Source organism: Mustela erminea, chromosome 5 (assembly GCF_009829155.1).
Source record: "Mustela erminea isolate mMusErm1 chromosome 5, mMusErm1.Pri, whole genome shotgun sequence".
In the NCBI taxonomy this organism is placed as follows: Eukaryota; Metazoa; Chordata; class Mammalia; order Carnivora; family Mustelidae; genus Mustela; species Mustela erminea.
The window spans coordinates 38226387-38242897 of NC_045618.1; the positions used below are offsets into that span (position 1 = coordinate 38226387).

General features: G+C 33.6%; 1 protein-coding gene across 6 annotated transcripts in view; it reads left to right on the forward strand.

Annotated features, from left to right (window-relative positions):
- Window positions 1-16511, forward strand: part of TEX9 (testis expressed 9) — an 81914-nt gene that overhangs the window by 17840 nt on the left and 47563 nt on the right. For all 6 annotated transcript variants that reach the window (XM_032342655.1, XM_032342658.1, XM_032342654.1 and 3 more), the window contains 3 exons: window positions 643-821; window positions 3648-3730; window positions 4142-4315. In XM_032342655.1, the coding sequence (XP_032198546.1) occupies window positions 643-821; window positions 3648-3730; window positions 4142-4315 (436 nt within the window). The remainder of the gene's footprint in view (window positions 1-642; window positions 822-3647; window positions 3731-4141; window positions 4316-16511) is intronic.

Genomic DNA, 16511 nt, shown 5'->3' on the forward strand with positions numbered 1-16511 from the left:
GAGCCCCGCTTCAGGCTGTCTGCTCAGCAGGGAGCCTGCTTCCTCCTCTCTCTTTCTCTGCTTGCCTTTCTGCCTACTTGTGATCTCTGTCTGTCAAATAAATAAATAAAATCTTTTTAAAAATCTAATCTAATTTTTTTGTTGGCTTTGATTCTGGTTGGGCTGTGTTTCTTTAGGTGGAAAAAAAGAGTTGATTTTGATTGAGCTAATAGCTGTTCACTCTAATTTTTTTCTTAAGAGGTATTATTCAGTGTTTGCAGAATGATGGCTAGAAGCAATGTCAATTTATATAGTTATTCTTGAGCAGCGTGTAATTTAAAAGCGACAGTATGGATTTGACCTGGGAGGCTAAGTTCAGCACTCTTGAGTTTTAACGTTTACTTGTTTGGAGGCAATGTCTAGACAAACTGGCTTCATAAGCCTTCTCTAACTCTGTTAGCTGTGTGATTCATAAAAATTGAAAGTCGACTAAGTCTTTTATAATATCATCCTTGAAAGTGTCAATTGTAGATTTTATCATAAGCTTAAAATTAATAATTCTAATCTGCTTTGTTATTTGAATAAAAAAGTCCTATCTCCTTTATATATTGACATTGTATATAATATATGAATGTGTATATATATGTGTGTGTTTATTTATAGTATAAAATTGAAATACTCTGATGTACAGACTGCCAATGATGTTGCTATTCCAGAGGATTTCTCAGACTTTTCTCTTGCAAAAACAATTAGCAAAATTGAAGGGCAACTTGAGGAAGAAGGTTTGCCTGATTGTATAGATGATGATATTTTTTGTGGTGTTAGTAACGACATTGGAATAGGTAAGCTTTCTTTTCTTTTTATCCTTATATCACAGTTACTTAGAAAAAGGTATTTAGGATCAATTTTTTTTGCATTTAAAAAATGTATTGTGATAACTTGCATTTGTTTCAAAAATCCTCTAGTGGGACATGATGGTAGGAAGACTGAGTGGAATTATAGATGAAATAAAATTGGTTTTGAGTCGATAATTGTTGAATATGGGTGATGGGAAAGTGGTTTTTTTCTTTGAATAATCTCTCTACTTTTACATATGTTTGACATTTTCCATTATAAAAAGTAAAAATGAAAAAGACTATATGGAGGGTGCCTGGATGGCTCAGTTGGTTAAGAACCAACTCTTGATTTCAGCTCAGGGCATGATCTCAGGGCACTGGGATTGAGCCCTGTGTTAGACTCCACACTCATAGGGGAGTCTGCTTGAGACTCTTTCTCTCTCCCTGGCCCTGCCCACTTTAATAAATCTTAAAAAAAAAAAAAAAAAGACTATATGGTATCAGTTTCATTAATAACATTGCAACTAAGGTTAACATGCCCCATAGCTTATCATTAAAACATTAAAATAATTTGGGGGGGCAAAAAGAGAAGGAGAGAGAGAATCTTAAGCAAGCTTCATGCCCAGTACAGATCCCAACGCAGGGCTCCATCTCACAACTCTGAGATCATGGCCAGAGTCAAGAGATGCTTAACCAACTGAGTCACCCAGGCACCCCACATTAAAATAATTTTTTAAATCCAGTATTTCTTTGAATTTCTTTAATTTATTGATATTATATTTTACTTACTGCATGTTCAAAGGATAAATGAATGGTTGATTTGGCATCAGTTAAAATAATCACATTAGTTTTCTAGTAAATGTAATTTTCTTTCTTATAAACTCATTCTCTGCATATCACTTTGAAAAATAATACTAAGTTTAGATCATCTAAAAACAGAATTTCGTTACCAGTAATGCCTCTAGAACTGTTGATTTTGTGAGGAGCTACCCATGTGTTTATAAACAGAATAAGACAATTACCTGTATTTGAACATGGTTAGTACTGAACTATATTTGTGACTTCAAGTCACTTAGCCTCTCTATAATAGCAATTTCCTCATTTCAAAATATAGCAGTTTGTATGAGATAGTCCTAAGATTATCTTTAAAATTCTGTTGATTCTGTGAAAACCATAACAATTTATATGTGTAATGATTATTTTGCTACATGCTAGTCATAAATGAGCAACTTATTTATGAATTTATTACATTTACTGACTTATCTAAGCTTTCTGGGGGTACTTTTCAGAAGAGAAGTTAAGTGAAGCAGGAAGTTGCCTTTATGTCTCTGTCAAGACGCCTTCAAGGACACAGTGGTCACACCTTGACTGTTCTTCAGGACACAGTCACCCATGGCCCTGTTAGAATTATTCCTGCTTTTAGATACATAGAACCAGTACAAACTACCTTAAATTGCTACTTCCTTTTTATTGCTGAATCATCTCTTGGCCACTTTGCCTCCCTGCCTTCCCTTTCCAGACTATTTGGCCAAGGTATCGCCCCTTCTGGGGGAGTTTTCTCTTACTCCATATGATTGCCTGACTAGCTATATAGGCAAGAGCAAAAGATCAAAAGTAGCTTAGTAGCACATGCTGCTCTCTAGGACTAAAGTCAGAGGGAGATGGGCATGGGAAGTTAATGCTCTGGGCCTGCAGAGGTGAGAGCGTTCAGCTCCTTTGTGACACTGAGGTTAGTTGAGGGAGAGAAAGAGATGGTCAAGTCATGCTCTCCCATTCTTCCTCCTTCCTCCTTTGCAGACCTGCTACTGCAAACTACACATTTTTAAATGTATCATTTCCCTTCTATCCTGTACTTGAGAGGCTTGAGGGGAGATTTGAGACTAAAGAGGTCTAGGTAGGTTAGAGCCAGTCACCATTAATTAGCTCCATGGTAACACTGGGAGCATTTAGTAAGAAGAGCTTTGGAGTGGGAAGTGTGTATGGAGATGTTTTGTGCTCTGTTGGGATATATCCTAATGACTCTTCAGAGACAATTCAGAGTGTTCGTTCAGGATAAGATCCATGAAGGCAAAGCTTGTCTTTTCCCAACTATGCCTGGGACATTACAGAGACTTAATAGATATTTTTTAGATAAATGATCAAATGAATTATGGAGTGAGTTTTGAGTTCATTTTTCACTTTATTTACTTATATAGTTCTGGAAATATCAAAGATTTATTGCTGATATCACTGAATAAAGATTTTTAGGTAGCAATGAAATACCAAAGGTAGATCTTAGGGACTGTGGGAGAAAGCTTCAGCAGTAAAGTATTTCTTTGCTTCTTAGGCACATAGACTACATTTTAACTTCTGTGAAATTGGGATATGTGTTGTGGTCACTGGTATTTTGTAATCCCAATGGCTGAGATTGAAGTTGAGTCTTGCTAGAGAGGTTTTATGTTTGTTTCTGCCAAACACCTAGGGACATTACCAGCCTGAAACCCCTTTAAATTCTGACTGAGGTATTTTGAATCATGTTGGTAAAGTACACATTGAATCTGCAGACATAATGTGAGTACTGGATTGTGGTTCAGATTCTCAGGAGAGTTTTTGGTTGTTTTTTCTTTCTCTACTCAGTTTCAGGCTGAGATGTGAACAGTTCCTCTCTGTTGGGTAGATTTGTTTTTCATTTATCTTTATAGTATGGGTGTTTAATGTTTTTAGTGTTTGCAGAGAGGGATCTCCTGATAAATTCCCCATCTTCCACATTTTTTCCTCATAAAATAATGGTCTGTCTTGCAATTGATCTTAAATTCATTGAAAGACAATAAATGTAATTATTTAAATCTGCAGAAGCCCAGAACAGATTTCTAAAGGCCAAACTCCGTGTTATGCAGGAAGAATTGGATAATGTTGTATATGAATGCAATAAAAAGGTAAAAACCTCTCAAAATAAATTCTCTAATATTCAAAGATTTTTAGGAGCAGTTTCAATTATTTTTAAAATGTATTCATTGAGATGTAATTTACAGTTAAATTTTGAATTAATTGTATGTAAATACTGAATTTTATTCTATTTTGAGATGTTGAATTTTTCTCTGACCTAGAGTTAAATACTTGTTAGCAGTTAGAATTTTCTGTATAAGATTTACAAATGTAAGCTATTAAATAAAAATAAAACATCTGACTTCCATTTTTGAGGATGAAAATGGAATGCAGTTTGTTTTTCTTTGTGGAGTGTATATAAATATCTCAAATCATATGATGCTCCATTTTGTTTTCTGCTTTATGTTGTGATACCAAACCTTGTGCATTTTTTCATATAATCTATAATTTACTACATATAGGAAAATGAAATTCAGGATTTAAAGTCTCAAATAAAAAACTTTGAAGAAGATCGTGTGAGACAGCAACGAACAATTAATTTGCAACAGTCTCAAACAGAAAAATATAAAACTCTTTTTGAAGAGCTGAATAAAAAATGTGATGGATTACAGCAACAGCTGTCTTCAGTAGAAAAGGTAATAATTTTGCTTGCTTTCTGGACCTAATGTTAAATATACTATAAAACATTGAAGTTACATGTTTGTGTGGACATCACTTTTGTTCAGTTATTTTGTTAATATTTACTAAAAAGTCTTTCACCTATAAGAATATTTTTAATAGCTTTATTGAAATACAGTTCACATGCAGTATGAATCACCTTTTTGAAATAATACAGTTCGGTGGCTTCTAATATATTCAAGGACTATGTAGCTGTCACCATGATGAGTCTTAGAACATTTTCATCACCCCAAAAAAGACACTCCATACCCTTTAGCCACTGTACCCCAGTCTTCTCTCAGTCCCCTCCAGCTCTAGGCAACTTCTAATCTGTTTTCTATTTGTAGATTTGCCTCTTTTGGACACTTGGACATGCTATGTGTAGAATCATACAATATGAGGTATTTTGTGACTGACATCTTTTAAGAATGTTTTTGAGGTTCACCCATGTCGTAGTACATATCAATACTTCATTCTTTTTTATAAAGTAATATTCCATTATATGGATATAAAACATCTGTTTATCAGTTGATGGACATTTCTGTCATTTCCGCTTTTTGGCTATTTTGAATAATGCTTCTGTGAACATTAACATACAAGTTTTTGTGTGGACATATGTTTTCATTTGTCTTGGGTATATACCTTAGAGTAGAATCGTTGAATCATATGGTAACCCTGTGTTTAACCTTTTGAAAAATTGTTGACTATTTCCCAACTAGCTGTATGATTTGTACATTTCCACCAGTAGTGTGTAAGGGTTCCATTTTCTATACATTCTTACTAACACATATTAGATTATCTTTTTGGTTATAGCCCATGTGAGGTGGTTGAATCATTTTGATTTGCATTTCTCTGATAACTAAAGATATTGAGCATCTTTTCATATGTTTATTGGCCATTTGTATATCTTCTTTGGAGAATGTCTGATCAAATCCTCTGCCCACTGTTTAAATTAGAATTTTTAAATTACTGAGCAGTAAATATTTTTTAATATATTTTAAATACAAGTCCCTTATCACATATATGATTTCTAAATACCTCTCCTATTCTTAGGGTTGTTTCTTCATTTTCTTTACAGTGTCCTTTGAAGCACAAAATTTTTAAATTTTGAAATCTAGTGTATCTAATTTTTCTTCGGTTGTTTGTGCTTTTGGTGTCAAATCTAACTGGATAATATATTTTAAATAAGCTGTCTCATTAAAAAACTTATATTAATGTACCATTGAGATAATAAAAACAAAACATACTGTACAGTATTACTTTGTAAGACTTATGATAAAAATACCATATAAGAGACTTAAGGAGTAAGAAATTTTGCCGTTGTTACTGTATTTTTCTTTAGCATGTTCATGAAAAAGTATGTTTCTGACCATTTTGGTCTTGTATAATTAGCATTATCTCTGATAATAAATTTCTTAACATTGGCTTTATTGAGATAAAATTTGTGTATAGTAAATCACCCATTTTAAGTATACAGTTCTGTGAGTCTCAACAAATAGTTATTTAACTGTCACCATAATTGAGATACAGAACAGTTCCACCATCCCTAAGAATTCCCTTGTGAATTTAGTCAAGTCTTCCTCCTACTTCCAGTCCAAAGCAACCACTGATCTGGTTTTTGTTCTTACATTTTGGTCTTTTCCAGCATGTAATGTGAATAGAATCACATAGAATCAACAGGCTTTTGAGTCTGTTTTTTTCACTTGTATAAGGCAGTTGAGGTAATCCATGTTGTAGTTTATTCCTTTTCATTACTGAATAGTGTAACATTGATGGATATACCACATTTTGAGTACCTATATATCTGGAAATCAAATAATTATAGTATTTAATAGTGTAAGTCAGTACTATCCAAGTTGGTAGCACACTGTATGTGACTAGTCCAAATTGTAGCATGCTGTAAGTTTCAAGTAAATATCAGACTTTGAAGTCTTAATGAAGAATAAAAAAAGAGTATTTTTATATTGATTACATACTAAAATATTTTGGATATATTGGGATAAGTGAAGTATAGTATTAAAATTTTACTTGTTTCTTTTTAAAGTATCTGCTAGAAAATTTAAAATTACATATGTGATTCATATTATGTGGTTCATATGTCGGTCTAAAAAATATAGACAAGTATTCTAAGAAAAAAACTGTTGTATCTGGGAAACCATTGTTTTTATTTTTTATGATACTTTATCATTTGTCAACATGCTACCAAGTTTCTGGTCTTCTCATCATTGCCATTTAACATAATCTTGAAACCTTGCCTACATCTTTCTCTTCTTGTTCCTGGCCTTTATATACAACCTATGCATTCTTCAAATGTTTTACATTCATTTTTTCTTTTCAGTTTCCATTGTCCCTTCTTGATTCAGGCTATTATCTTGTTTCTGAATCCTCCTCACTGGTTATTTTATGTCCTCTCTTTTTCTTACCCATTGTATCTTGTACTCTAGCAATAGATTAATGTTCCCAAAAAACTACATTGATTATAAATCTACCTTTGTGTGGGCAGAAAAGAAACTAACTTTTTTTTTTTTTTTTTTAGTACTATGTGTCAGGCAAAACATTTTACAGAAAAGAAGCTGAGTCTGAGAGGTGAAACAAAGTGCCCAGGGTCATACAGGTAGTGGCAGAATAAGATTCAAACCATGTTCGTCTGACTCCAAAGTCTCTGTTCTTCCTACAAATCATGTAGACTCTTTCTCCAGGCTCTCAAAATTAAATGTCTTAAACACACAGGCTGTTTAGAGTTAAATATTTGAAACCTTTGATTCAGTGAGCATTCTAAGCTGTTATGATACATTGACTATCTGAAGATTTTTATGACTTTCATTAGCTCTGAACTTCTCATCTTGAATCCTTATCTACCTACCAGGAAGAGAGGTCTAACAACTCTCATGGGTTGTGTGGAACTCAAGAATGAATCTTTTTTTTTTTTTTTTTTTTGCTAATTCTGCTCACTATATATCTCTAAAAACAAACCTCAATGTACAGTTGATAGAAATGCAAAACAGAGCTTGAGTTTGATGGAACTACTTCTATAAACCTATAAAAGCCAACTATCTGAAAAATTACTATACATATTACACTAACAGATGGAGTTATTTCTAAAACATAAAAACAGAAAACATTTTATTTCAGCCTTGAATTTTGTTTTTCAGTTAAAACTTTTCTGAGAAATAAATACAATTAAATATACTTGTTTTAATTGTACAGTTCATTGGGCTTTGACAAAATAGTGTATCCTTGTAACCACCACTGCAATCAAGATAGAATTTCTATCACTTCCCCAAAATTTCCTTTGTCTCCCTTCCCCTAATTCTGCAACCTCCAACCATGGCACAACCAGTGATCTGCATTCCTTCATTACAGACTAGTTTTCCCTGTTCTAGAACTTCATTTAGATGGAATCATAAGTATATACTTTTTTATGGCTGGCTTCTTTTGTTCAGCCTAATGATTTTGATATTCATTAATGTTGCATATTTTGTGGTTCATTCCCTTATATTACTGAGTAGTGTTTGTTTATAGATGTACTTTGTTTATTTTTTGGTAGGCATTTGAGCTGTTTTTAACTTTGGACTATTAGAAATAAAGCCACTATGAATTTTCATATACAAATTTTTATATAGATACATGTTTTTGTACAGGGACATCCAACATCACTCCTGATTTCTGGGTATAACGGAAAGTATATGTTTAACTTAATAAGAAACTGCTAAACTCTTCCAAATTAATTGTACCATTCTTCATTCCCATCAGCAATATATGAGAGTTCCAGTTAGTCTGTGTCTTCATTAGCACTTGGTATTGTCAGTCTTTTAAATTTTTACCATTAAACCATTTTAGCTAGATTAGTATGTCATTATTATTTTAATTTGTATTTCCTTTATAACTATTGGTCTTGAGCATCTTTTCATATGCATATTGGCCATGCATATATCTTCTTTTGTCTGTTCAAACCTTTTGCCCATTTAAAAATGTATTGAGTTGAGGTAGGACTTAATTATATTTCCTTCTATAACTCTTCTGCTAGAATATATATAGTGAATAGTTTCTTCCAATCATACTTGGCTTTTTTTTTATTTTCTTGACAGTGTTTTTCAAAAGAGTTTTAAATTTTGATGAACTCCAATATTTTATTTTACTTTATTTCTAGTTTGTGCTTTTTTCATCTTATTCAAGAAATCTTTGCCCACCCCATGAGAGAAAATCTTCATGTATTCTTACAGGAGCTTTATGGTTTTAGCCTTTATGTATGTGTGTGTGTTTGTATACATATATATAGTACATGAATAAATCTGTAATCTATTTTAAGTTAATTTTGTTTATATGGCATGAGAATAAAGGTCAAAATTTATTGTATTTTTCATACAATCAGCATTTGTTGACAATACTAGTCTTTCTCAATTTAATTACCATGGCACCTGTGTAGAAAATGAATTGAACATATATGTGAGTCTATTTCTAGACTATTCTGCTACATTGATTTATATGTTCATTGATCTATAGTTTGATACAAGTGATCATTCAATAAAACCATGTGGAGTGGAATTTTCTTTTTGGAAGGATTCTAATGATCAGTTTATTTAGTGGATGAGTCTATTTTGATTTTTTATTACTGTTTGAGTTAGTTTTGGTAATTTGTGTTTCTTAAGAAATTTTTCCATCTCATTTTAGTTATCAAATTTATTGGTATACATTTGTCCTTAATATTCCCTTATTATATTTATAATGCCTGCATTATCTGTTCTAATGACACCTATCTCACTCTTGATATTAATAATTTCTCTTTTCTGTGAGTTAGCATTTAGCTTCATTGACTTTTCTGGGCTCTTTTTGTCAGTTTTCTATTTCATTGATTTCTACCCTTTAGCATTTCCTTAATTCTTATTTGGGATTAATTTAATTTCAGAATTCTTTTTTTTTTTAAAGATTTTATTTATTTATTTGACAGACAGAGATCACAAGTAGGCAGAGAGGCAGGCAGAGAGAGAGAGAAGGAAGCAGGCTCCCCGCCGAGCAGAGCGCCTGATGCAAGACTCGATCCTAGGACCCTGAGATCATGACCTGAGCCAAAGGCAGAGGCTCAATCCACTGAGCCACCCAGGTGCCCCTTGTTTCAGGATTCTTAAGACAGAAGTTTAGACAACTGATTTTCTACTTTTCTTCTTACATAAGCATTTTAAAGCTATAAATTTTCCTCTAAGTGCTGCTTTATCTGTATTCCATAAATTTTGATGTTGTCTTTTTATTTTTATTAAGTTCAGAGTGTTTTCTAATTTTCTTCATGATTTTTCTTGAACTTTTAGATTATTTAGAAGTATATTTTTTAATTTCTAAATAATTGGGGATTTTTCATGTCTTTCTGTTAATTTCTAATTTAATTCTGTGGTATGAGAACCTACATTTTATGATTTCATTCTTTTAAAATTTGTCTTCACCAGTTTTACAGGTCAGCATTTGGCCTCTTTTGGTGAATACTTCATGTAATTTGAAAAGAATATATAGTATGCTGTGTTGGATGGAGTGTTCTATAAATATTAGGGCAAATATGTTGATAGTGTTGTTCAAGTGTTCTGTCAGTTATTTAGAGAGGTAGGTGCTGGTGCTATAATCTCTGACAAGAATTGTGGATTTGTCTATTTCTCTTTCAGATGTATTTTTAGTCTCTGTTTTGAATGCCTGCACATTTGGGATTATAGTGTTTTTGATTAACACGTCTTTATAATTATGAAATACTTTTAAAAAAATCTTCTCCGATATCAGTGTAGGAATTCCAGCTTTATTGTGCTTCATGTTTGCTTGGTATATCTTTTTCCAACTTTCTACTCTTCATCTGCCTTTATATTGACAGTGGGTTTATTTTAGCCAGTGTATAAATTGGGTGTTGGTTTTTCATCTACTTTGATGGTCTCTCTCTCTTATTGGCATGTTTTTAGACCAATCACATTAATGCAATTTTTGATGTTCTTATTTAAATTTATCATCTTGCTGTTTGTTTCTTGTTTTTTTCTAACTGTTCTTTGTTACTTTTTTCCGATTCTGAATTGAATATTTTTTTAGTATTTCATTTTTTTCTCCACTGTTGGCTATGTCTCTTATATTTTATGATATATTTAACTCAAAAAAAGCATATTTACATGCATAAATTATATAAAACACAAAAAGCATACTTACCATATCACAGTCTACCTTCAAATCATGTTATATTCTTTCACATATAAGACCCTCACAACAGTATATTTTGTTTCTGCCTCTTTTCCTTAATGCTTTTACTTTTTTTTTTTCTCAATTCATTACTTTAATACATTTATGTTGCTTGAGATATGGGATGCTGAGGAAGGCATGCACATAAATCAAGGGTAAAAACATAAAACCAAATCCAAAGATAGATATTATGGCTGTAAATTCAACCTGACTTCAGGGTTAGTATTCTGTTTTTTAAAATTTGTATTTATTTTATTTTTTATTTTTTTATTAACATTATAATGTATTATTTGCTTCAGGGGTACAGGTCTGTGAATCATCAGTCTTAAACAGTTCACAGCACTCACCATAGCACATACCCTCCCCAGTGTCCATCTCCCAGCCACCTTATCCCTCCCTATCCCTCCCCTCCAGCAACTCTCAGTTTGTTTCCCGAGATTAAGAGTCTCATGGTTTGTCTACCTCCCTAGTTCCACCTTGTTTCATTTTTCCCTCCCTTCTCCCCACACCTGCCCTGCCTCTCAAATTCCTCGTATCAGAGAGATCATATGATAATTGTCTTTCTCTGACTGACTTATTTCACTTAGCATAATACTCTCTAGTTACATCCATGTCATTGCAAATGGCAAGATTTCAGTTTTTTGATGGTATTCCATTGTATATATATATACCACATCATTATCCATTCATTTGTTGATGGACATCTAGGCTCTTTCCATAGTTTTGCTAGTGTGGACATTGCTGCTGTAGATATTGGGGTGCATGCCCCTTCAGATCACTACATTTGTATCTTTGGGGTAAATGCCCAGTAGTGCAATTGCTGGGTCGTAGGGTAGCTCTATTTTCAACTTTTTAAGGAACCTCCATACTGTTTTCCAGAGTGGCTACACCAGCTTGCATTCCCACTAACAATGTAGGAAGGTTCTCCTTTCTCTGCATCCTCGACAACACCTGTTATTTCCTGGCTTGTTAATTTTAGCCATTCTTACTGGTGTGAGGTGGTATCTCACAGTGGTTTTGATTTGTATTTCCCTGATGCCTAGTGATATTGAGTACTTTTTCATGTGTCTGTTGGCCATTTGGTTGTCATCTTTGCAGAAACGTCTGTTCATGTCTTCTGTGCATTTCTTTGTGTGTGTGTCTATGTGTTATTTTTGGCACCATAAAATACATCATTATTTTTTAATGATGTATCTTAGTTTTTGATGCAGTGTTCCAAGATGCGTTGTTTATGTACAACACCCAGTGCTCCATGCATACGTGCCCTCCTTGATACCCACCACCAGGATCACTCATCCCCCAAACTCCTCCCCTTTAAAACCCTCAGTTTGTTTCTCATGGTTCATCTCCTGCTCCGATTCCCCCAATTCACTTTTCCTTTCCTTCTCCTAATGTCCTCCATGTTATTTCTTATGTTCCACAAGTATGTGCATTTCTTGGTTGGATTATTTCTTCTTGGGTGTTGAGTTTGATAAGTTCTTTATAGATTTTGGAATTTATCTGATATATCATTTGCAAATATCTTTTCCCATTCTGGCGGTTGTGTTTTGATTTTGTTGACTGTTTCCTTTGCTGTGCAAAATCTTTTGATCTTGATGAAGTCCCAGTGGTTCATTTTTGCCCTTGTTCCCTGACCTTTGGCGATGTTTCTAAGAAGAAGTTGCTGTAGCTGAGGTCAAAGAGGTTGCTGCCTGTGTTCTTCTCAAGGGTTTTGGTGGATTCCTGCCTCACATTGAGGTCTTACCCCAATATTTCTTTAAATAGTTATATTTTAAAGAGCTTAACATATGAAATGCCTTTTATATTTGCCATTTCTGGTATTCTTCATTCTTTAGATCTGTTTTTCTTTATGCCTGCTTGAAATAACTACCCATTCAATAACTACCCATTCAAATAAACTTGTAGTGCCAGTTTGCTAGTCACTGATTCCTTGTTTTTGTTTCTTTGAAAAAAGACTGTGTTTTTCCTTATTAATTTTTTTTTATTTTGAAAATTACAGATTCACAGAAACTGCAAAAATAGAGGTCCTGTGGACCCTACACTCAGTTTCCTTCATTGGTAGCATCTAATATATTAATAGGTTAGTATTAAAATCTAGAAACTGACAGATTTCACCAGTTTCAGATGCAATTGTGTGTGTTTGGGTCCCCTTAAATTTTTAAATTTAAAATTTAAATTTCTACTAGATACAGAATTATCAATTCAAAGTTTGTCTTCTTTTAGTATTTTAAAGATATCATCCCATTGTCCTCTGGGTTATGTCATTTCTGACAGAAAGTTCACAGTAATTCTTTTCTTTCTACCCTTCCATTTTTATGTCTTTTATCTTTGTTTTTAAGACATTCTCTTTGTTACTTGTTTCCAGCAATTTCATAATGATGTGTTTTCTCAGTTTTGTGTAGGAAGTGTTTATTCTGCTTGAAGTTTGTTGAACTTTTTGAATCTGTGGGTTTATAAGTGTTCATCAAATTTGGAAAATTTTGACCATTATTTCTTGCAGTATTTTTTCTGTACCCTGTCTTTCCCTCCCCCAATCTGTAACTTAAGCTATACTTTTGTTAGAATACTTGATATTATCCCACTGATAATATATCAGTGACATTAGGTCACTGATGTTCTTAGCCCTTTTTTCTTTATATTTTTTATTTGAATAATTTCTGTTGCTGTCCTCAGTAGTCCACTGATCTTTTTTTTTTTTTTTTTTTTTAAGATTTTATTTATTTATTTATTTATTTGACACAGAGATCACAAGCAGGCAGAGAGGCCAGAGAGCCCCACGCGGGGCTCCATCCCAGGACCCTGGGATCATGACCTGAGCCAAAGGCAGAGGCTTTAAGCTGCTGAGCCACCCAGGCACCCTTACTGATCTTTTCTTTGCAGTGGGTAGTATACTCTTAACCAAGTCAAGTGTTCATTTTGATATAGTATTCATCTGTAGAAGTTCCATTTGATTCTTTTTTATATTCTTAATTTATGTCCTCATTATATTAATATATATAATTAAAATAGCTGTTTTGACTGTTGTCTGCTGGATCCATTGTATTTCTCATTTATGGATTTGTTTCTGTTGAATATTTCTTCTGGATATCAATCACATTTTTCTGCTGCTTGGTTTAGTTAGTGATTTTATACAGGATACTAGACATTGTGAATATTGTATTGTTGAGTATCTGTGTTTAATGTGCTCTTTGAAAACAAGTCATTTTTTTTGCCAGTTTAGTCCCATTGAGGCCTGTTTTTAAGTTTGGCTTGGGTGTGTCTAGAGTAGTCACTAGGTGAGACCTAGTTCTCAGTATACTCATATCCTGTGTAGATTCCTAAAGCTCTCTCCTAATGGAGTTCCTCCTCCTTTGAACTCTTCTTAGAATTCCAGCTGCCTCAGTCTTCTCCAGCTTCCATCGCTATCTCCTCAGCTTGGCAGACTTGGCTCTTTTCTCCTCCTCATACCCACAGTGTGGATATTGCCTCCAGGCAGAGCGCTGGGATGATTGTAGGACTACTCCATTTATTTCTCTTCTCTCAGGATTCATAATCCTATTATCTTCCTTTATCTCTAAATAGTTATTTTACATGTTTTGACTATTTTTTTGGTTGTTTACAATGTGGTTTTATGTTAGGTTCTTACTGTTTCATAATGGTTAGAATCCTTAATCTCTGATTTGTTTTGTTTTGTTTTGTTTTTGGTCAAATTAAAGTCAGTAGGTACATTCCACAAGTTTCCCTGACCATGGGTTATGTCACACAATGCTATCATTAGTAACTCACACACACAAAAAAGTCTGCTCTCTTTTTATCTTTCACTCCAGTTAAAATTGAGGTTTGTATCATTTCCTAAAGATGCTTTTGTTCTTTTTTGTTTCTGTAGCAAAACTCCTCAAAAGCATTTTCTTAATTTCTTCAGGTCTTTATCTTGCAAAGAAAGCTTTTAAATTTTTTATTATATGTATCCTGCAAAGCCATGATATTAGTGGCCCTTATCTTTGATTAATATTATATAGTTTACAAATTGCTATCACATACATATGATAGTTGTGTGTAGTCATATGTTTTTATTACATAGATCTGCACCTCTCCCCTGTTCTTTATTCCCTTCTCCCCCAGCTTACATTTCATGGTGTACTACTTAATTATCTATTATATATATTCATAATTTTGTGTGCCCATCATTCATGTAGAATGGTACCTGGCACATAGTAAATCCTCGATAAATATGAATAAGTAATTAGGTATAGATCTCATTACTACCAATTTCAGATGCAGAAACTGTCTACCACAGCCCATAGGTTCTCTGAGTCCAAGTTTATTGCTTTTTGTACCTTAGCCACTTATTTCTAGAATTTCCGATCACTTATTTGTTCTCATCTGGTTATTCCTCTTCTGAATTACTGTGGCAATTTGTGTTACTCTTAAAGCATTTGCTATCATTTTGTCAGTGCTGTGGCTACTGATACATAGCTCTGTCTGTTCTTGCCTTCTCACAGTTCCTTATGAATGCTTTGAAAGTTAAGAGAGAATGGCAAGTTATTTCTCATTGCATCTCATAGGATTTAAGTTTTAAAGTGAGATTTTAATTTCTTTAGGCGATCTAGATTTTTCTTTTAAAGCTAATGTAAAATTCAGGGCTTGAAATCTTTCCTAAAAGTTTTCTCTAACAACATGTAGACTGCTTAATTTTTTTTGTTAACAATAGATTTACTTTATTATTTTCAGTTTATAACCTCTCTCATAAAAAATATTGGTATCTTGTTTGCGCTTTGTAAAAAGTACTTGAGTGTGATTGAAAACAGAAATGTTTTCAAGTTTTTTGGTGAGGTTTTCCCTTTCCTTAGTGGGTTTGCTCATATGGGAATACTTTATTTTGTATTTTACTTTTCTAATGCTTATCTTTTTTCTTTTTCACTTCTCCCAAGAAGGGGGCCATGTTGATTAATGGATAGAAGAACATAATGTGGTGTTGGATGGTTTTCATTTTTCTACGAAGTAGGTTACAAAGTCACCAGCAGGAAAGAGAAGGGCAAAGATTTATTTTCCTATTCTTATGGGTGGAGGCTGAAATGAGGCAGCTAGAACTGTGGACTTTGTAGCTAATGAGAATCTCTGCCTTTTCCATGTGAACAGTGAGATAAATCAGGCTTGCTCTTACTGTAGCTACCACCCACAAAGCTGTGAAGAAGGCTGGTGATAGCAGATGGTATTCATACACAGTTTGATTTGTTTAAAAACCCACATAAAGAGCAGCATGTGTTTTGTTGTGTTTTGTTTTGTTTTGCCCTTAATTACTTAGGGCCAGGGAGATCAGTTTTCAAATAAAACACAGTGATACAGCCAGGAGGAAAAAAAATTATAGAAGAAGAAAACAGACAACTGTATTTTTAACTGCATCATTTCAATTCCATGATATTTATTGAATATCTGTTGTATATAAGGCTCTGTACTAGGCACTGTAGGGGATGCAAAGAAGAGTGAGTTAAATATTACAAAAAAAATTCAGGTGAATAAATATGTCATTAGTGCCTCTTCTATGCCACTGAAGTTCCAGGAATACAGAAATTAAGACCGTTTCTGTCCTCAGTGAGCTTATATTAATTGTGGGGAAAATGAAGTAAACTGATAATTTCAGTTCTGCACAGCAGGTACTGTGACATATGTGTGTTAAGGTGTTGTGGAAGCTCTGAAAAAAGGATACCTAATCTACCCTGGGAGTAGAATGAGGGAAGGCTTCTTGGAGGAGGTAAAACCTTCCTGTACACCCCTTGTTGAGTCTTAAAGGATGGATGGATGTTGGCTAGGTTAAAATGAGGAGCAGGGAGGAGGGATCAGGGCAGAAGGAAGATCATGAGATAAGCAAAGGTTCAGAGGCAAGAAACATCATAGCTATTTGGGAGATATATCTGAAGGTAACACCTTGCAGGAGATGAGATAAATAGTGCCAGATTATGGTAGAGTTTGGAGTTTATCCTACATATTCATGTT